Source organism: Condylostylus longicornis, unplaced genomic scaffold (genome assembly GCF_029603195.1).
Source record: "Condylostylus longicornis isolate FDR11 unplaced genomic scaffold, ASM2960319v2 ptg000135l, whole genome shotgun sequence".
NCBI classification, from domain to species: Eukaryota; Metazoa; Arthropoda; class Insecta; order Diptera; family Dolichopodidae; genus Condylostylus; species Condylostylus longicornis.
In genome coordinates, this window is record NW_026578103.1 from 459,955 (window position 1) to 478,781 (window position 18,827).

Genomic DNA, 18,827 nt, shown 5'->3' on the forward strand with positions numbered 1-18,827 from the left:
GATAAATTCAGTGCAAAGGGTGATGTCAAGGACCTCTTCCCTAATTGCATTTATGAATGTCGGCCTATTGCCTTCATTCATAATCATTAATTTATTGCTATATATAAATTCAAGTAGGCACTCACCTCTTTTGTTTATATTGCTGCTTCCCCAGACGGTGTGGTGGGCATTGGCATCACTTCCTATTATAAGTTGGAAGTTCCTCCTTCCACAAAAGTCCACTAGATCCTTCAGTTGCTCGTCCGGGTGGGCACAGTCCCCCGGGAGGTAGGATGAGCAAACAATGAACTCTGTCCAGCCCCCGCAGGACTTCACCTTCACCAACGCAGCTACCTGATCCTTAGAACAGTAATCTGGAATGGGAAAATACGTTAGCTTTTTACTAAACAAGATGCAAGCCCTAGGCCTGCCCCCAGTTGTATTATCATACAATAGCTCACCTGTTAGGCCCTTAACCTGATCCTTCACTATGTAAGGCTCTTGGATAAGGGCGATATCGAGGTGATCCTTCATAAATCTATGAGCCAGAACATCAGTAGATGCCCTAGCATGCTGTAGATTTATTTGGATGCACCTCACAGCCATATTATTTCCTCCGTCTCTTGTCTATGGGCTTTGGCCCTTTAGACAAAGGCTTTACATGAGCCTTACCTCCCATTTTCGCCTTTTTACACATCTTGGTGGGCGCCTGCCCTGCCACAGCCTCTTTTGCCGCCCCAGGTGCCACGCTAGCCCCTGCAACAGCAAATACCGAAGCATTTCCGGGCTTCCCAATGGGCTTGAGCCCTTTTGGTTCCCCCGGGACGCTTGTATTTGGCGTGCTGGTTGATGGTCCTTCCGTTTCCCTTGCCGCCATTTTCGGAGCGACTTCAGGCTTTCCAATGAGTTTTGGCTCTTTTGGTTGGCCTGAAGTGCTCGTCGTTGTCGTTGTCGCGGTGGGCACTGGTTTTTTATTTTGTCCTGCCCTGCCGCCAGCACCTTGAGAGGATTTTCTTCCTTTAACCCGAACGGTAACACGGAAGAAATTCAGGAAAAGTCGGAACTCCGCTTTCCGTAGATCTTCCAATCCGGAATCATCCACGGAAAAGGTGATGGAGCAGCCCCCGTCCTTTTCCTTATCCATCCTCAGCACCCTCCAGGAACTTATCTTGAGGCTGGGATTTTGCTTCCCTATCCTACTTAGAAATTTGTCCCTGGAGAGACTGACGGTTGTCTCGTCCTTTGGTACGTAGGTGACGCAGACATGCTGTTTGGGCATGCTGTCGCCATCCAGTACCACGACATCGCAACCGTCCCAAGGCTTTATCTTCCTGCAGACACTGGTTATCCACTCCCTGGTGTCTTGATTGTTGCATGTTACGGATATCCATCCGTCCCTTTGCAACGCTGCAGTGAATTGTGGATGAGAGTCCACAACCCTATCCATTTCATCCATGATGGCTACTTTGATTTTCCCCATCTGGACTTCGGATAGCCTTTCCTCTGGATGCAGTTTATGAGTGATGGCCACCTTGACCTGTGCTACTGCATCCCGATAAGAAGTCATTTTCGGGTTTTGTTGAGGAATGTTCCCAGGGACCTTTTCCTCAACATTGCCCTTCATCGACCTCTTCTTTGAGGGCCCTGCATCAGGGGTGTTGCTTTCCGACCTTTCCCTCTTTTGGGGATGGTCGGCCACAACAACCGATCCGCAGGCCTTCAGCTTTTCCAGCCTTTCCTTCTCGTATCTGCGAGCTTCCTCTGGGGACATGCCATCCCTGATATAAGCCGCGATACGCCGCTTGGATGCACCAGAGAAATATTGTTTTTTTCCCCTGATGTCCAACCTTTTCAGGTCCTCCTCAGTTTTTTGGATAATAGGTCCAAGAGGATCCTGATTATCCGTCTCCATCGGAGGCGAAGCCTTTTCCTCCACTGGCGTGAGAAGGAGTTCCTCCTCTGCGTCAGTTGAGAGAAGCTCTGGTTCCGAAGACCCTTGAGCACTAAGTGGTTGTATGTTGTCCTTAGTGTCGTTGTTGTTGTTGTCACTGTTGTTATTTGTCTTGTTGTTGTTGTTGTTTTCCATTTCTGTCCCACGAGTAGCGCGGGAAAGTAAAGTCACCCATGGCAGAGCCCGGCATACCATGGGAAGGCTCATTTAAACTGGAGGGCGCCTGGTATCCAGAGTCCGCATACTAACGACTAAGCTCCCCCTTAGCCACGCAGTCATCGGCATATGCTGTTCCACCTTGACTTGGGACGCCTGTCGTCAGCTGACGTATAGATATAGGGCTGAAACTCACAAAGCAAGAGGCTCGCCGCGAGACATGACCACGACACGAACGTAACTTTGATCGTTTCAATCACCCCTTTATCCTCCGCCATTACCGGGGCCCACCACTAGGAGGTGACAGTGCGGTTTTGGGCCCCTCCATGACATTAAAAAAAATTATTACTTTTCTCAACACACAAAATAAACCCTTAAAATCGAGCATTATACTAACACCTCTTAAAATTTATACTTGCTTTATTTCAAAGACTGCATAAATCACTCATTCGAAATATATGCAATCCTAGAAATAGTTTCGTATATAAATGAAAATAATTTTAATAGTGTGGTAGTTATACACAGATTGTTTTTCAAAGCAGTATTTTCACTTGTTGAAGGGAAAGGCGCTACAATACACACCATTGGTTTGACAAAACTTTATTATTAACTAGTTTTTTAATATAGTTCAAGTTAGCCAATAAATTAGATTTCATATTTCTGAAATCTAATGAAATTAGAAAATATATTTCTGAAAACAATTTTCAACTAACAACTCAACTAAATTAACCTCAATGATATATTGTATTGCAGTTTATCAATGCAGAAAGAATACTATGAATACAGAAAACTTTTCCTAATAGTCAATCTGTGCAAGAAATTATAGCAGCCACAGAAACGGCCTAATGAAAAGTAGATTTCTTATTATTTGATATTCTTTATTAATTTTTATTTTTGAATGAAACTGTAAATTGATTATTAAAGTGAATATTTCTATTTTTTACTAAGTATTAAATCAAGCGAAAAAAAAAAAATTGAGAAAATACACGTATTTCAATTACTTAAGATTTCTAATCATCAATAATCATCATCACTATCGGAATTTAAAATTAAATGTATACCACCTTATTATTTTTTTTTAATTATTTTTGATTTTTTTAATACACCACAAAATGAAAAGACTTCGAAAAGAAAATTAATTTATTTTGTGTCTTTAGTTCTTTATTAGCTGTAAGCTGGTACAGTTGAAAGTGATCAATAACTTCTTGTACGGAGATAATAAGGATAAAATTTCAAAGCAATAAAATTTCATATATAAGAAAAAACAATCTGCAAAAATGGCAAATAATATGTCAATGTTCAAAAATAATCCTTATAATCCCGGTTCACAAATTTTATACGATCCCGTATATAAAAAGTAAGGTGAAACATTGTCGAAAAAAATGGCGATTAAAAATAAATTTCTTGACTATTTTTCTAATATTTTCTTTCATTTTTTAAATAATTAAAATTTTATCAAAATATAAAGGCCACTGAAAGAGGTTCTTATCGATATCAAAGGTGGTAAAGATAGTACCGCTTTAGTACGAGAAGTTATTGAACTTTGTTTAGCAATCGATCAACATGGGCAAGCTAATGACGTTCAACCACATCGTAAATTTATAACATTCGGTGGTCTTTTCGATGTAAGTATTATTTTATAAGTACATATTTTAATTTATTTATAATACTAGAGTGAAAATATATAAAGTTGAAGTGGAAGAAAACTATTTTACAGTTAATACATTTTTCTAACTATTTTAGGAACCTAATGTTAATTATATAATGAAAATTTTAATGATTTTTTACGTTAAATTTGCGTTGTAGAGTCTTAAAAGTGTATTTATTTCTAAAAAGGATTTGTTTGGGTTTTAAGTAATTTAATTGTCAAATATTGTGTATTGGTACTAAATAAAATGCATTTCGTACAAAATAAAAACCGAACTCCAACTTATAAGCCACTTGAAATGAGACACACTTTTATTTACAAACAAAAATAAAATAAAATCTTGTGTATCTTTATTCGAACATATATAATATATTCATAACATATATTTGCAAATTTTACAAGAATGGTATAATACAAGAATCTTTCTATTGCTTATTTGTTCCACGTGCCTAAAAGAAAGTTTTCGAGGAAAGAGACTTCAAAGTTTGAAGTGCTATAAAAAAATCTATGCGATAGAATTTTCTTAAAGTTCCAGAAAATTTTATTTGGTGTTATAACTATTAAAATATGCAAAAATTAGAATTTATCTAATAAAAGTATTTTATTACTTTGCACTTTTAAAAACAAATGATATGTGTTAAATTATTCTATATCCACTGTTTAGAATAAATTAGTTTGCATTGTTTAACGTGAAAGAATGAATGGAACAAATAGGCATAAACTTCAAAAAACTACATTACCTATATCTGTTAAAATATTGTTACAAATCTGTTACAAAAGCGTAAATCTGTTACAAAATGATTTATAGTAAAAACGAATTAATATGAACGGAAATTGTTAGTTTTTCAACAAAAAAATTAAGTTTATTCAATTTATTTAATTTAATGTTATTTTAAGATTGTAACAATATTTTAAAATTTATTTTATTCAAGTTTTATTCAAGTAAGGTGGAGGTTAAGAAAATTCACTTTGACGAAGACTGAGAGACAATTAAATTGCACCTTTACTTATAAACTTCAGCTAAGTGTTTATTAATTGTTATATACGTGGCACAAACTTTATCAATCATCTTATAATTTAATTTGAACCATATCCTTTATGCTTAAGCTTATGTATTTGTTAGGAATACATACATTAAATTACTTATGCAAGGATTTAAAAATTGTTTATAAATTTATGGAAAAATGTAACATATACAGAATTTTGGAACGTTTTGCAATTACAAATTGGAAAAAGTTTATATGAAGTAAAAATAAGAGTCAAGTCGACGAGATGTATTTGCATTAATAAAGGAAGCTTTGGAGATTGTGGGCCAGTTTGGAGACGAATAGAGAATGAAACATAAATTGCCATAAAAAATACTAGTTGTAAGGCCATTTATTTTTCCTAAACATTTATCAAACTTTCTTTTCTCATGTATGAATTCTATGAAGCTGTTGAGTATAATCGGAAATTAATCAAAAATGTGAATCGATGCAGTACAAATACATAAGGTTTAAGGCACAAATACAAAAAAAAAGTTACTGATGGTGCCATTTTTTTTTATCCTACTTCGATCCTAGGAGGGTGGTTTGAGATTATTGTACATAACCATGAACCAGTTTCTGACGTCATTTGGTTTACTAGGTAGGTGACGAACCTACCGTAGTTTTTTTTTCTTTATATTAGATATTTAAGGTTATTTATATTTACTGTTTTTTATTTTGCTGGTATTTTTTTTTAATATTGAATATTATTGAAAATGTGGCAATTAGTTAATACTAATTTTTTTTTATTTTTATATGTAATGTGTATAAAGCTATATAATATTGAATATAATTTTTATAGTGACCTGACCCGGCTTTGAATTCTGAGACCCTTCGTGATTACCATACTGTTGCAAAATTACTTTGACATTTTTGGGCACTTAAAATTAAATATGAAAATGTATTATTAACAATTGAAAATCTACTAAAACAAAAATTTTTAATTTCGACTAAGTTTTAGAAATTTTTATATAATGACACATTTAGAAATATTAATACGGTGCAATTCTCACTTTTTTTAGTTAATATTATCAAAAGATAATTAACTTTATTAGTTAATTAACCTTATTAATTATTGATTTAAAATAATGAACAATTTACTTCTCAGATTTAGTATGATACGCATACGATGCGTATTTTTAACATTTTTGGACACCAAAATTTATGATGTTACCGTATTGATCGAACATGATTTTTAGAGGATTTTAAGTCGATGCTGCTTCGATTACTTTCCTATTATAGTTTAAGAAAAAGGGTTGCCATAAATTTAAATTTTATTATTAATTTAAAATAGAAAACAAATTTTGAAATGATATTTCTAAGAATAATTTAAGAGGAAAAATTTCAAAAAGAAAATGTGTTGCAGATAAAGATTAACTTCAGTGGCCAATTTACCGTAGTCATCGCAAAAGAAAACAAGTTGTCATTTTTCTTCGTTTGTAGAACTTAAAATGTATTTCTAGTTTCGATACAAATAAGCCTTACAAAATGACACTTTTAGAATTTCGAAAGAACATAACTTGTAAAGGTCGGGATTTAACTTACTATTTATTTCTAGAAAAAAACTTTTTATAATAATACATATATATATCAATTTGTATACAAAATTTCACGTTTCTACCTTGAAGAGTTTATAAGTTTTGGGAATTGATGCCGGAACAGAGTTAAATTAATAAAATTAGTGTTTTCCAAATATTTTAAAAATTTTTCAAAACTGAATTAAATTAATGTTTTAATTAACACACATTTTCATTATTTACCTTGAACACGGGAATTAATCAATATATTTTTGCAGGTATATAATTACTTATCAAGTAAATTTTTAAGCATTCTGGTAAAAGCACGGAAACATGGGCTTGTTTATTTTGAAGGAGAAATGTTATATCAGGTAAATATTTGTATAAGTAATGTATTTGTAATTATCTCGCCTAAGCCAAAATTCGCATTAATTCGCATTACGGATACAATTGACGTCACTTTTTAGCACTTTTCCAAAAAATGTTTGAACAAAAGTGCTTTTTAGTTTCACTCTGTCCGTCCGTTTATCCGTCCGTGGATATGTTTACAAAACTTTTACATCCTTGAAGAAAGCTGAAATTTCATACGTACATAGATCTTTATAAAACTTACTTCCGTGGAACAAAACTTTTATCTCCCCTTTCCAACTACTTATTACAGCGAAACCAGAAGCATTTTCCAAATATTTCAAACGCAGAAAAATATCATATTCGAACTTAGAAAAACAAAATGGCTGTTAAAATTTACCGTAACCTAAATCCCGTTTTTACCAAATTTGCAATATCACTTTTCTTCTAGGCCGAAAGGTTTAGGAGTCTGAAATTTTAGCAGCTGTTAGACACTAATAATTAATTCATTTCGCTAGCAGTTTTTTCTATCTCCACTCTCTCCTAAGTTATTTTTTCACGAAATTTGTAAAATTTAAATTATTGGCACCTTATATTAACAAAACCGTAAGCTTGTCCAAATTCCTATAAACGGGGAAAGCTAACTTCAAATTCTTTCAAATAACTCTTAAAATCGAGCATTATTTTAACGCCTCTTTAAATTTTTTTTTGGTCTATTTCAAAGATTTAATACATTGCTCATTCTAAAGGTACGCAATTTTTGAGATATATTCGTATATGAATGAAAGAAATTTTAATAATATAGTACGCGTACATAACTAATTGCTCTCAAATTATTTTCACTTGTTAAATCAAAAGTGCTAAATTATAAAACATTTGCTTCACCCAACTCACATTCTATTAAGATAATTTAAAATAGCAATAATTTATATTGCTGCTAAAAATAAATTTAAAATTAAAATAGCAATATGATTTGCTATCATTTACTATTTAGTTTTACGTTAAAAAGTTATTTTAAATCGTCAAAGAAGGCCTGATTGTGTGTCTCTCCTTTCCTCACTGGATGGATAGAAGTTGAATTAGTTTCCCGCATTCATGTAACGTAATTTTCATGTGAAAAGGATATTTTCGTATTACGCGCGTTTTTCTAATATTTATAAAATTTCATCGCCATCCAGTCATTTTATTTTTGCAGATTACAAATTTATATTTTGAGAAAAAAAATTAGCAATTCATTTGCAAATAGTGAGTAATGTCATTGAAAAAACGACATATTCAATTAAAAAAATGAGAGTCCTGATTTGAAAGAGACTATTAAACTGACGTGGGGATGTTTTTTCAAGCCTAATTTCTTTTATTTATCTTATTGCTATTCTTTACGGTTGGTTTTGAATATTTCAATATTCAGTGAAGTTTATCTAATTATGTTTTCAAATACGGTATAATGTCTGTCAATAAATCGATAAATCAATTTTTTATTCAGTCAAATTTCAAGGTCATGTTGTGTAATCGTCGTTTTCCACCCTCTCTCTATCTGTTTAAAAACAATTTAAAGTAAAAATAATTTAATTTTATATTTATCCATTTGAATTTTTATAACAGAGTCAAGTTATAACTAAGTATAGCTATATAAAATATTTTCAATTTCAATTTGATTTATTTTTATTTAAGAAAAAAACTAAAGATATTATATTTTTTTTAGGGCAGAGATGATGATGTTCCAATATTTTTGGTGAGAAATGCTGAAGAAATAAAAAGGGAACAGAAAGCTTTGGAAGATCAAGTTGCTAAAGATTTATCGGAAAAAAGTAAATTACCCTTAAGTACAACAATGCTATTAGCTAAAGGCAAACAAATGAAATAATTTTAGAAAATATAAAATTTTCATTCTGATTTACATATGTACTTACAAAGTTATTCGATCAAAAAATTTTGTAACATTAAATGTTTTTTATTTTTAAAAATTTAGCACATTTCCAAAAAATTTTTGAAAAAAAGTGCTTATTAGTTTTACTCCGTCGTTTTGTCTGTCCGTGTGTCTGTTTACAAAACTTCTACACCCTTCAACATGAAAACCTGAAATTTTATATGTACGTAGATCTTTATTAGAAACTAATTTCCGTAGAACATAATTTTTACCTATCTCCCCCCTCTAAAAGTTATACCCCCCCAAAACCCTAAAAATGCTATTTTTCATCTATTTACTGTAGTAGAACCATATGCATTTTTCAAATTTTACGAACACAGAAAAGCAGTGGGTCGCTTCTTCTATCACGTTATACTATACTTGAACTTAAAAAAAACAAAATGGCCGTTAAAATTTAGCGTTATATAAAATCCGTTTTCTTCAAATTTTCGATGTTGTTTTTCTTCTAGAACCCAGGTTGTGGGAGCCTGTAGTCTTAGAAGCTTTTAGGCATTAACAAATAGTTCATTTCGTTAGAAGAAAATTTTTTTCCATCTCCGACCACTCTCAAGTTATCGCCTCTTGAAATTTGTAAAATTTAAATTTTTCATGCCTTATATTTCCAAAACCGCAAGCTTTTTCAAATTTCTATAAGCGCAAAAACTTAACGGTAAAATCCATGACATTAAAAAATATAATTATTTTTCTTAACACACGCAACTAACCCTTAAAATCGAGCATTATGTTAACCCCTCTTTATAATATTTTTTGCCTTATTTCAAAGACTGCATAAATCGTTCACCCTAAATATATGCAACCCTAGAAATAGTTTCGTATATGAATGAAAATAATTTTAATAGTGTGGTAGGTATATACAGACTGTTTTTAAAAGAAGTATTTTTACATGTTGAAGGAAAGTGTTACAATACAAACCACTGGTTTGACCCAACTTTATTCTAGGTAGGTTATTTATGTCCTTAAAATTGTAAAGAAGTGTTTAAAACGCATTTTCAGAATTTCTGGAATACTTTTACGAGTACTAACCTAGACAATATATATTGCGGTTATGTGCTGATCAGATCAGATTTTTTTTCTTCGAAGTTATACAAACGGAAATAAATTAAGACCCGCTATTTGAAAACATTGCGATAAAACTCTTTAAGAAAAAATTTTATTTTGTTCCATAATTATAATTAGTTTTCGTAATTTTCATTAAAAATATTACAATTAAACATAGTTTCATGCACATTGCATAATAAAAATTCCATTTTTTCAAAACTTTTTAAAAATTAATTCATAAATGAAAATTAATTTATAAGTGGAAAAACCGTTATAGAAATTTTTACAACTTTTTCATTCAGAGTTACAATGAATTTCAATATCGAAATTTTGTTATAAAAAATCGTCAAAATAAATTATTTCGGTTGCCACATCCAGAATAAATCATATGTTATTAAATTATAATTATAAGTTATATTAGTAAGCTTAAAGACAGTTTTTTCGTTAAACTTTATTTTAAAAATACAAAGCAAAAATTTATTACCGACCGTAATTATTGTCTAAACAATAGGTAGGTTATGTGATGGCAACAAATTTCGCATATCGAGTTTTCGGTGGGAATGCACTTCTCCATAGTAGGGAAGTGTAAATAAATTATTTTTAGCAACCTGTCGATCTGTCGGTCTGTGTGTGCACGCGTGTATCTCAAGTTCGGCTGAACCGATTTTGATGAAATATATGTAAGTTTATTTCCACCATGGCACGGATTGATCAACTTTTGGTATATATCAGGCCTCGGGAACTGCACTTTTTAGCGAAAATATTCAACCGATTTACTTGAAATTTTATATGTAAGCACAGCTTGACCGACCGTCCGCGAAAATTCCTATGTTTTGGAAGAAATCAGGTGTCAGCAACTGGACGTTTACTACATGCCAAATATAAATTTTTGCATATATAAAAAGAAATAATCGACACATTTCATTGAAATTTAATGTTTAAATTCCTCGTATTGAAACAATGAACATATAAATTTTTTTGGAAAGATCAGGGCTCGAAAACTGATCTGCGGGCCGATTTTACATTTTTTCACCATATCTACCGAACGAATTGATGGAAATTCTTGAAATTTGATATTTGAGTTCTGGTTGTTACCGAAACTAAATGACGAGCACTTCAGGGAATTCGGGTAGCACAAAAAGAAACTCTACTAAGAGCCAAATTTACATTTTTCTAGGTGTGTTAACTATAAGCTTACTAATGTCCTAAAAATTGGAAAGAAGTATTTAACAGACATTTTTATAATATTCTGTAACACTTTCACTAAACTAGACAATACACATTGCAGTCGGTTATGTATCATACGTTAAATAACTCAATTACCACCTAAAATCAAACATTTCGACATTAAAAACAATTAGCTAATTTGCTTCTATATTAGTCAAAGTAACTATTATAAATATTTAATAATATTTAATTAATTTATCAATATTGAATTTGTATTTAATTTTATTTATTTAAAGTTTAAGTCTATAAGATAAAGTAGGAGAAAAATGTCGACTTTATGCTGTTATTCATTTAAAAAATTTAATATGGGAATAATTTAAAAAGTTGAGGAAGCTTAGACAAACATTTAGATGCATTCATTTACAAAATAACCAATTAATTGCACTTTACTTTTTAAATTACCAGGTCATGTAAAATCTTCATTATTGTCCCTTAAAAAATCAAACAAGCATTCCTAAGAAAACTAATTATGAATGTATAATATATAAACACGCATTTCCGTTTGTGTATATTTGTGGAATAGTAATCACCGCATTTGTACTGCTCTATGTTCTTCCAAAAATGTTTAAAGCATAAAAGCTACCTAAAATAAAACAAAACCAAAGAATAATCCAAGTTCAGTGGAATAAAAGAAAAGAGACATACTTGGGAATTTTAATCAAAAGTTATGTTAACTTCTCACAAGAATATTGTTCCCCTTAAAACTTTCTGCTAAACTTTTTGTCAGCCATGTATATTCAACAAGCGTTTGAAGTCACGCATACTTGTATATAATAATATTATTCATACAAGTAGAAGTAGCAAATAAACAGAATCCTATTTAACTAAAAGTACAAAGAAATGTTCTAGTATAAACTTTATTGATAACTAATATATAATGTATGCTGTATGTGCTAATATACCCACAAGTAAATACAAACATAATTAAATGTGTAAATGTAGTTTTTAATTAAGGAAGATTAAAAGCTTTTGCGTGTTATCTTTTTTTTTTATTAAAACAAATTTTTTCCGCCTTCTATAGTAAATTTTACCACCAAATAAAAACAACGATAGCACAACAAATTTCTGTTGTAAGTATTAAACAACAAAGTTGGGTCAAACCAATGGTTTGCAATTTAGCACCTTTCCATTTAACAACTGAAAATACTGCTTTTAAAAACAATCTTGCTTTGTAATACACTGTTAAAATTACTTTTATGAATATACAAATATATTTCAAAGATTGCATAAATTTATTTAGTTTGCATAACTTGCAAACAAATTGCAAGTTTCGGAAATATTAGGTACCGAAAATTCAAATTTTATAAATTTCGAAAGGTTATAACTTGAGAGGGGTGGATGTAGAAAAAATTTTTCTTCTAGCGAAATTAACTATTTATTATTTTCTAAAAACTGCTTAAATTTCAAATTTCTTAAAACTGCGGCATAGAAGAAAAACGATATAAAAATTTAAAAAATCGCATTTTAGATAACGATCAATTTTAACGACCATTTCGTTTTTTTAAAATTCGAATGTAGTATGCGGTGGAAGAAGCCAGCCACTAATTTCTGTGTTTGCCGTACAATGAATTCGCACATTGAGAAGAATAACGACACAACTCAAAAATATAACTTCGACTTGTGAAATTTAAAGTATTTGTAGCCGAGTGTAAATTACCATCGAAGGCTAAAAAAACGTTGGCATAGAACTTCTGTAATAATATATAGGAATTCTACAAGTATATGAACAAATGTTCTGTATTTTGTTGCAGAACAGCTTTATATATTAAAGTATATAATAATAATAATAATAAAAGCAAGTTTGTTACTTTGCATTTCGACTTATGTCATTGTTCTCACAAATGCGTTCATTGTTAAAAAATTACATATTTAGGAATTTGAGAGGCAATAACTTTTAGAGGGGTGGAGATAGGTAGAAATTGTCTTCTAAAGGAATAAGATTCTAGTAAAGATCTATGCCTGTACGAAATTTTAACTTTCTATCTTCTTTGTAAAAGTTTTGTAAACAGACAAACAGACAGACGGACGGAGAGAGTGAAACTAATAAGCATTTCTTTTCAAAATTTTTTTGTAAATGTGCTAAAAATTGTGTTCATGTGTTGGTAAAGTTGATGAAATTTTTTCAACAGCACCAGTATTTCGAAAAATGTATGAAATAGCTAAATGACTCTTAAAATCCAAAATTTTTAAAAAAGTTTTTTTTTTAATTTTCAGGTATTGTTAATTAATTTTAGATCAGAAAATTTATTCAAAATACTTGTTTCTCTAATTCAGTATTATTTTATTTTGAAAGCGAAATATGACAATATATTGTGTATATAAAGGACAATATAATATATAGTACAATATATGTAGAGTTTATGTTGATACTTTTTTTTGTGCCAATTTGTACAAAATTTGCACTCGATTTCGGTCAAATCAAATCTATCAGCGTCTTCAATAATTTTTATTTTAATGCTCATTTCATATTAAGGAAGCTTTTTGAGAAAAAATACAAATTTTTTTCTTGCAAAGGGCAACGAAAATTTTTTTAATATCGTAAAAATATTTCATATCTATAAATATCTTGCTTATTGTTCATCAATTGGAAGCTTTATAATATATAACATAATATCGGTTTATATTTCGAAAAAATATCGAAAGTTCATCTGTATATTCAAACACTCTTCTTAGAATAAAGCTCAAAAAAATTCTTTAACTATCCTATCACGTTAATATCCTATAACTATCATGTAATTTATTAAACAAAAATCAAATTAAATCTAACTTAGAGTAAGAACAAACAAATTTTTTCATATGCTTTAATGTGGGGCTTACGCTTTACTTAAACATTACTTCTAGGTATTTGTTTTTTGTGAAAGCATAAATTTATAAAAAAGATTCTTTAAATTTTGCAAGTTTTAATGTTTTCAAAAACCTTACATAATTTTAATATTTTCCAAAAGAAAATATTTAAAGAAATTTGTTGCGATCTCTTGTTGTAGTTGTGAATAAAATTATATACATATATGTAACCCAATATGGCAAGATTTTTTTATGTTTCCATACGAATTCAGTTCTTATTTTAATTATCTATTTAATTATTTATCTTAAGACTATTTAAATTTCATTTTATGTAAAATAAGAGTTTGTTATTGTATTTTCCTATTATTTCAAGATTTTTTTTCGAGCTTATAAGATATTATAATTTAATGTTCTTCTTATGATATGTGAATAAAAATATATTTATGCATATATATATATAAATATGTAGGTATGTACATATATACAAAACAGAAATGTTAACATGAACGTTTTTATTTTGATCATAAACACCTTAGTGTTTTTTTCTTTCTTCATTATGATGAAAGAGCTTGATTTCAAATTTAATTTACGACGCGAGCTAAATAAAGAACAAAAAAATTCAAAAGACCAGGATATTTTTAGTTTTTTGAAAATAGGAAAAACCTCAAGGGCAAATAATGAATGGAAAAAAGTAAGAAAGTCTAAAGGAAAAGAAAAAGGTTTTTGTTTTTCAATTTCCGTTTTTTCTTTTGCTTTATGATTTTTTTTTGCAAGTTTGGTTGTTTTTGTTACATGGTAACATACAACAATTCTCTCACGGCAATGGCGTAGTGCGATGTACTTTTTGAAGAGACTTTTTGGAGAGAATGAGTAAAGTAAAAATTTAGAATTTTAATGCATATTTTATTGTAACTTTATTTTTTTCTTTTTTCATTACTCAAAATAATTGTAATCTTGGTTCATTTTCGGTTTTGCTTTGCGATAGCACGTAAATATTTTTAACATGAGAAAATCAGTTTTTAAGATGAGACAAATTTTTTTAAATTCATAACTTTCTCTCTCAACATAAACATTGTTATTGTAATATAATAAAAATTGTGACAAAAATTATACATTTTTACATACGTAGCTTTTAATATACAATAATATTATATTATTTGCCTATTACTTGTAGTACATATATTGGTTGATTCATTTACAAAAAAGGTATATAATGTATTACCTAATATGTTCTTATCGTTTTGAGAAGCAACATATGCATTTTCCATAATACATGTACATACTTTATATACTAGTAGCTATACTAAGAAAACGTTCATGTACACAAATATAAACACATGTGTATATGATAATTTTCACGTATAGAGAAGAAAAATTAACACAGGAACTTGTTGATTTGGAGTTTCTTCAATTCTATTTACTCATTTCAATAGTTCGAGCTTTTTTCTCAAAAAAATCTAAGTAAAAAATTTATCTTTTATAATTTATGCAGAATTACAGGTAAACTGCATATCACAAACGCACATACTAGCTTTCTTGTGGATATTTTATTACATTTATTGACACAGGATTAAAGTAAATAAACTGGACTTTTCCAGCACGAAAATTTTTATCAATTTTTATCAACAATTTTGGGGTCTGCCAAATTTTACAAATGTGTATTATATATATATATACATAATAATAAATTATATATATATTATTATATATATATACATATATATGAAAATTATAATGCTTTTTTTTTATTCAAATCAGCCGACACATAAATTTTTTGCATTGGTATATAAACATTTATGGGCGAGTGATTACAGTTGCATACTAATACGACATGGATGTCTTACAATTTTATCTTATACATTTTAAACACAAAATTGCTTAGCACAAGCATACATTTACAGAATAACCCTAAATTTGAAATGGAAGAGTTCACAAAAAGAAAGAAGATTAACAGATTACCATTTCGCTAAAAAATAGGGCTTATTTACGTTTCCCTACAATAAACGAGTACATTTCTGTTGAAAATTCGGTGGTGTATCCGTCTTGAGACAAGTTTTCGAAGTGCTATCTATAGCACTATTTTTCCTTTTTTTATCTGCGAAAGATTTCCTAAATAAAAGAAATTGAAGGCTAGACAAAAAAATATTTGTTTTTTTTTATGATTAAAAATGCTATATTAGTTAACTATGGAATTATTTTTACAGTTAATTAACTTTAAATCCATTTTTATTGTTTTAATAATGTCCTTTCACCCGTCATGTTAAATTGTAAATCAATGAATAACAAATAAGAAATCAATGACTTTATTAAACCATAATAATATTAACAACGTGATTAAAAGCTTTTCTGTAATTTAAAAATAAATATTTACTTTGAAATAAGAATATTTCTGTAAGCTAATTTTAAATATGGCTCATTTACAACTATTCTACATATTTACAGAATTATATATTTCACGCTCTACCTCATTACATAGTACTGTCATCAACCTTACAATAAACGAAATTTTAAATAAAATTACGAAAAATAATAAAAACATTTATTGCTAGTAGAAAATTTGACTGTCATTAACTATAAATAATGGTTAACAATTGATATGTAATATAAAAATATTCAAAATGCCTTCCAAAACCTTCAGAGTCTCAAAATTATTATTTCTTATCGTTACGATTGTAAGTATGGAAAATGAAAGAGCTTTTACAATTTTATTTTTATACCCGTACGAACGTACATTCCAAGGGTATATTGAATTTGCCTTACAGTTTGTAACGCTAAAAAATAATGGTCTGAGACATAGACTGAATTGTATGTTTTTGATCAGTGTCGAATTCTGAGTCGATTTAGCTTTGCTGTCCGTCCCAATGATAACTCAAAAACTAATTGAGCTAAGTTCACCAAATTTTCACAAATGATTCATTATAGTAAAACCGTATTAAACAAGAACCCTATTTAAATTGGTTATTATCGTGGATCAGTTATGATTAAAACCTGCCATACAACTTCCAAATTTTTTTGGCTATATCTCAGAAACTATAAAAGCTGTGGTATTGAAATTTCACATTATTGTATTTGATAGTAGATTTTGAAATTAGGGTTATTGTATTTAAGTTCGTTAAAATTACTTGGCTCTTTCTGATAGCTGCCATACAACTTGAAAAATTATTTGGCTGTATCTTAAAAACTGTTCAGCCTACAGTACTGAAAATTAATTTTGAAATATAAAATGCGATAAAATGGCAGCTATAGTTGTTAATAATTGTTGAAATCTCATTAGCACTAGTAATAGCTGCCATAGAACTCCGAAAGTTATTTTGTATTATCTCAGAAATTATTGGAATTATAATACAGAAATCTTGTGAAAACTTGTTTGGGCTGTTTCTGTAATGTGTGATAAAAATCTTTGAAATTTCTTAACTCCTTGTTGTAACTGTCGTACAACTTCAATAGTAGTTTGGCTACATCTTAGAACTTGGCACAAAGGATAACAAATTCGTACGAGTATCACAGAGTTGACAAGGTCAACTCTCTTTTTCCTTGTTTTTTTAGTGAAAAATTTTCGCCATATAAATAACGGTATAAAATAAAATAAAATTCAGTTTTTCATACTTATAAAACTTTAAGATTTTTTAAAATTTTTTTTTGTTTTCTTTGTTTTATACGCTTTATTAACGCTTTGTTTTTATGTACAGTACAGAGCGTACTAACTGCATGATGTTAAAGAAGGAATGAAGAGAACAAAAATTTGAGAATAAAAGAGAAAAAAATTACAAAAAAGACAAGAGAGAGAGAATGGTAATTTCTCTGAGAAATAAGAAAATTTTTGCAAGGGAATAAAAACTCGAGAAGCTTTTCCTTTCTTTTTTTTTAATTACAAAATATTGTGCAAAAAGTTTTTAAAAATTTTGCAGATATTGGGAAAACAACAGAAGGGGAAAAAATTTTAATAAAAAGCTTTTTTTCAAAAGTTATGCAAGGAAAAATATTTAAACAAGGTGTTTTATTTTATTTTTATAACGGATTTTCATTGAACGAACAAGAAATTGTTATTTTTATCTTTTTCTCTTATTTTCACTTGAATATTTTAATTTTTTTTTATTCCTATTTTTCTGTATTTTGTTTCCCTACACTTTATAACATTATTTATAAGTATGTGTGCACATTTTACTGAAATTTTTAAGTATCTATATTTGCACCTAGTAACTTCTATTATTATACACACTTTTATTGTTTTTAATTATTAAATCGCGCTTTGTGATGATGATGTATGACAATTTGTTTTGCAACAAAAAAAGAAAACAAAAAAAAATATTGTGGAAAATAGTCTGCAAAAAGTACAGTGTGATTATGAAAATTTGAAAGTAGTTCGGGTATTAACTTTAAAATATTCAAAACATTTTATTTTCATATTTTCTGTTAAGTTATTATAGTATCTAATTTAACAGCGCGATTTCAATCTATTCAACATATCGTTAAAAATTTTCATAATAATTTTACTATTTATTGTCCATTTGTGGATTTTTAAAATAATTTGTTTTGAGTGAAACAATTTTACTATTTTCTTCTAAATATTTTTGTTATTGCGGATTTTCTGTGCTGTATTTACAGCTGGCCCAAGGGGTATATTTTTGTGTTTTTTTTTCTGTTATTGTTATATGTGTATACATTTATATATATATTTACCACATCGATATTATACGTTTTTTCTGCACATATACATTATATGTATGTACATTATAATATTGCACGTCATTTTTTGTATGTGGTGTGCGAATTCTTGGGCTTTTAAATATATATTTAAAATTTTAAAAGTTTGAAAGAAGAAGAAAATGATGCTTAGAGCTTTTAGTCCCGGATTGTCTGCTACTGGGTAAAGTTATCCCAGGTAAGAAAAAATAGCGCTTCGGTTTTTCATTTGCAAAAAGTGAAACACACAAACTTGAAATAAAAAGAAGGGAAATGAAAAAAACGTAAAAACATTGATTTTATGGTGGTTTAAATAGTTTTAATAGATTTAATTATTTTTTTTTTAAAGGAAAAGCGAAGAAAAAAAGAAGTTTTAAAACAAGATTAAAAAAAAGATTTTTAAATCTTTTACTCACATTAATGGTAGTGTTTGTGTATATGTGTGTATATTTTTTTATAGTTAAACATATTCATAAGTATACGTAGAGTTTTTTTTTAAATTAATTTATTTAAACGGTTTTTTAAACTGAAAAATAACTTAGAT

General features: G+C 29.2%; 1 protein-coding gene and 1 long non-coding RNA gene across 5 annotated transcripts in view; both read left to right on the top strand.

Annotated features, from left to right (window-relative positions):
* Positions 1 to 3,261: 3,261 nt before the first annotated feature.
* LOC129615461 (actin-binding Rho-activating protein-like) lies at positions 3,262 to 8,563 on the top strand. The gene is made up of 4 exons (XM_055530681.1): positions 3,262 to 3,443; positions 3,555 to 3,711; positions 6,555 to 6,647; positions 8,327 to 8,563. Exons 1-4 carry the CDS (start codon positions 3,364 to 3,366, stop codon positions 8,486 to 8,488), a joined length of 492 nt encoding a protein of 163 aa, XP_055386656.1. The 5' UTR covers positions 3,262 to 3,363; the 3' UTR covers positions 8,489 to 8,563.
* Positions 8,564 to 18,441: 9,878 nt separating this feature from the next.
* LOC129614994 (uncharacterized) overlaps positions 18,442 to 18,827 on the top strand; it is a 131,520-nt gene continuing 131,134 nt past the window's right edge. For 2 of the 4 annotated variants that reach the window (XR_008697426.1, XR_008697428.1), the window contains exon 1: positions 18,442 to 18,723. This is a non-coding gene — a long non-coding RNA (uncharacterized LOC129614994). The remainder of the gene's footprint in view (positions 18,724 to 18,827) is intronic. The other 2 variants (XR_008697425.1, XR_008697427.1) reach the window with 1 other exon arrangement.

What these genes read in the sequence shown, in the direction of transcription:
- LOC129615461 (XM_055530681.1), top strand. Translation starts at nt 3,364, where the DNA reads ATGGCAAATAATATGTCAATGTTCAAAAATAATCCTTATAATCCCGGT. An exon ending in TACGATCCCGTATATAAAAA is followed by an intron (nt 3,444 to 3,554) that starts GTAAGGTGAAAC and finishes CAAAATATAAAG; the next exon opens with GCCACTGAAAGAGGTTCTTA. An exon ending in AAGGAGAAATGTTATATCAG is followed by an intron (nt 6,648 to 8,326) that starts GTAAATATTTGT and finishes TATTTTTTTTAG; the next exon opens with GGCAGAGATGATGATGTTCC.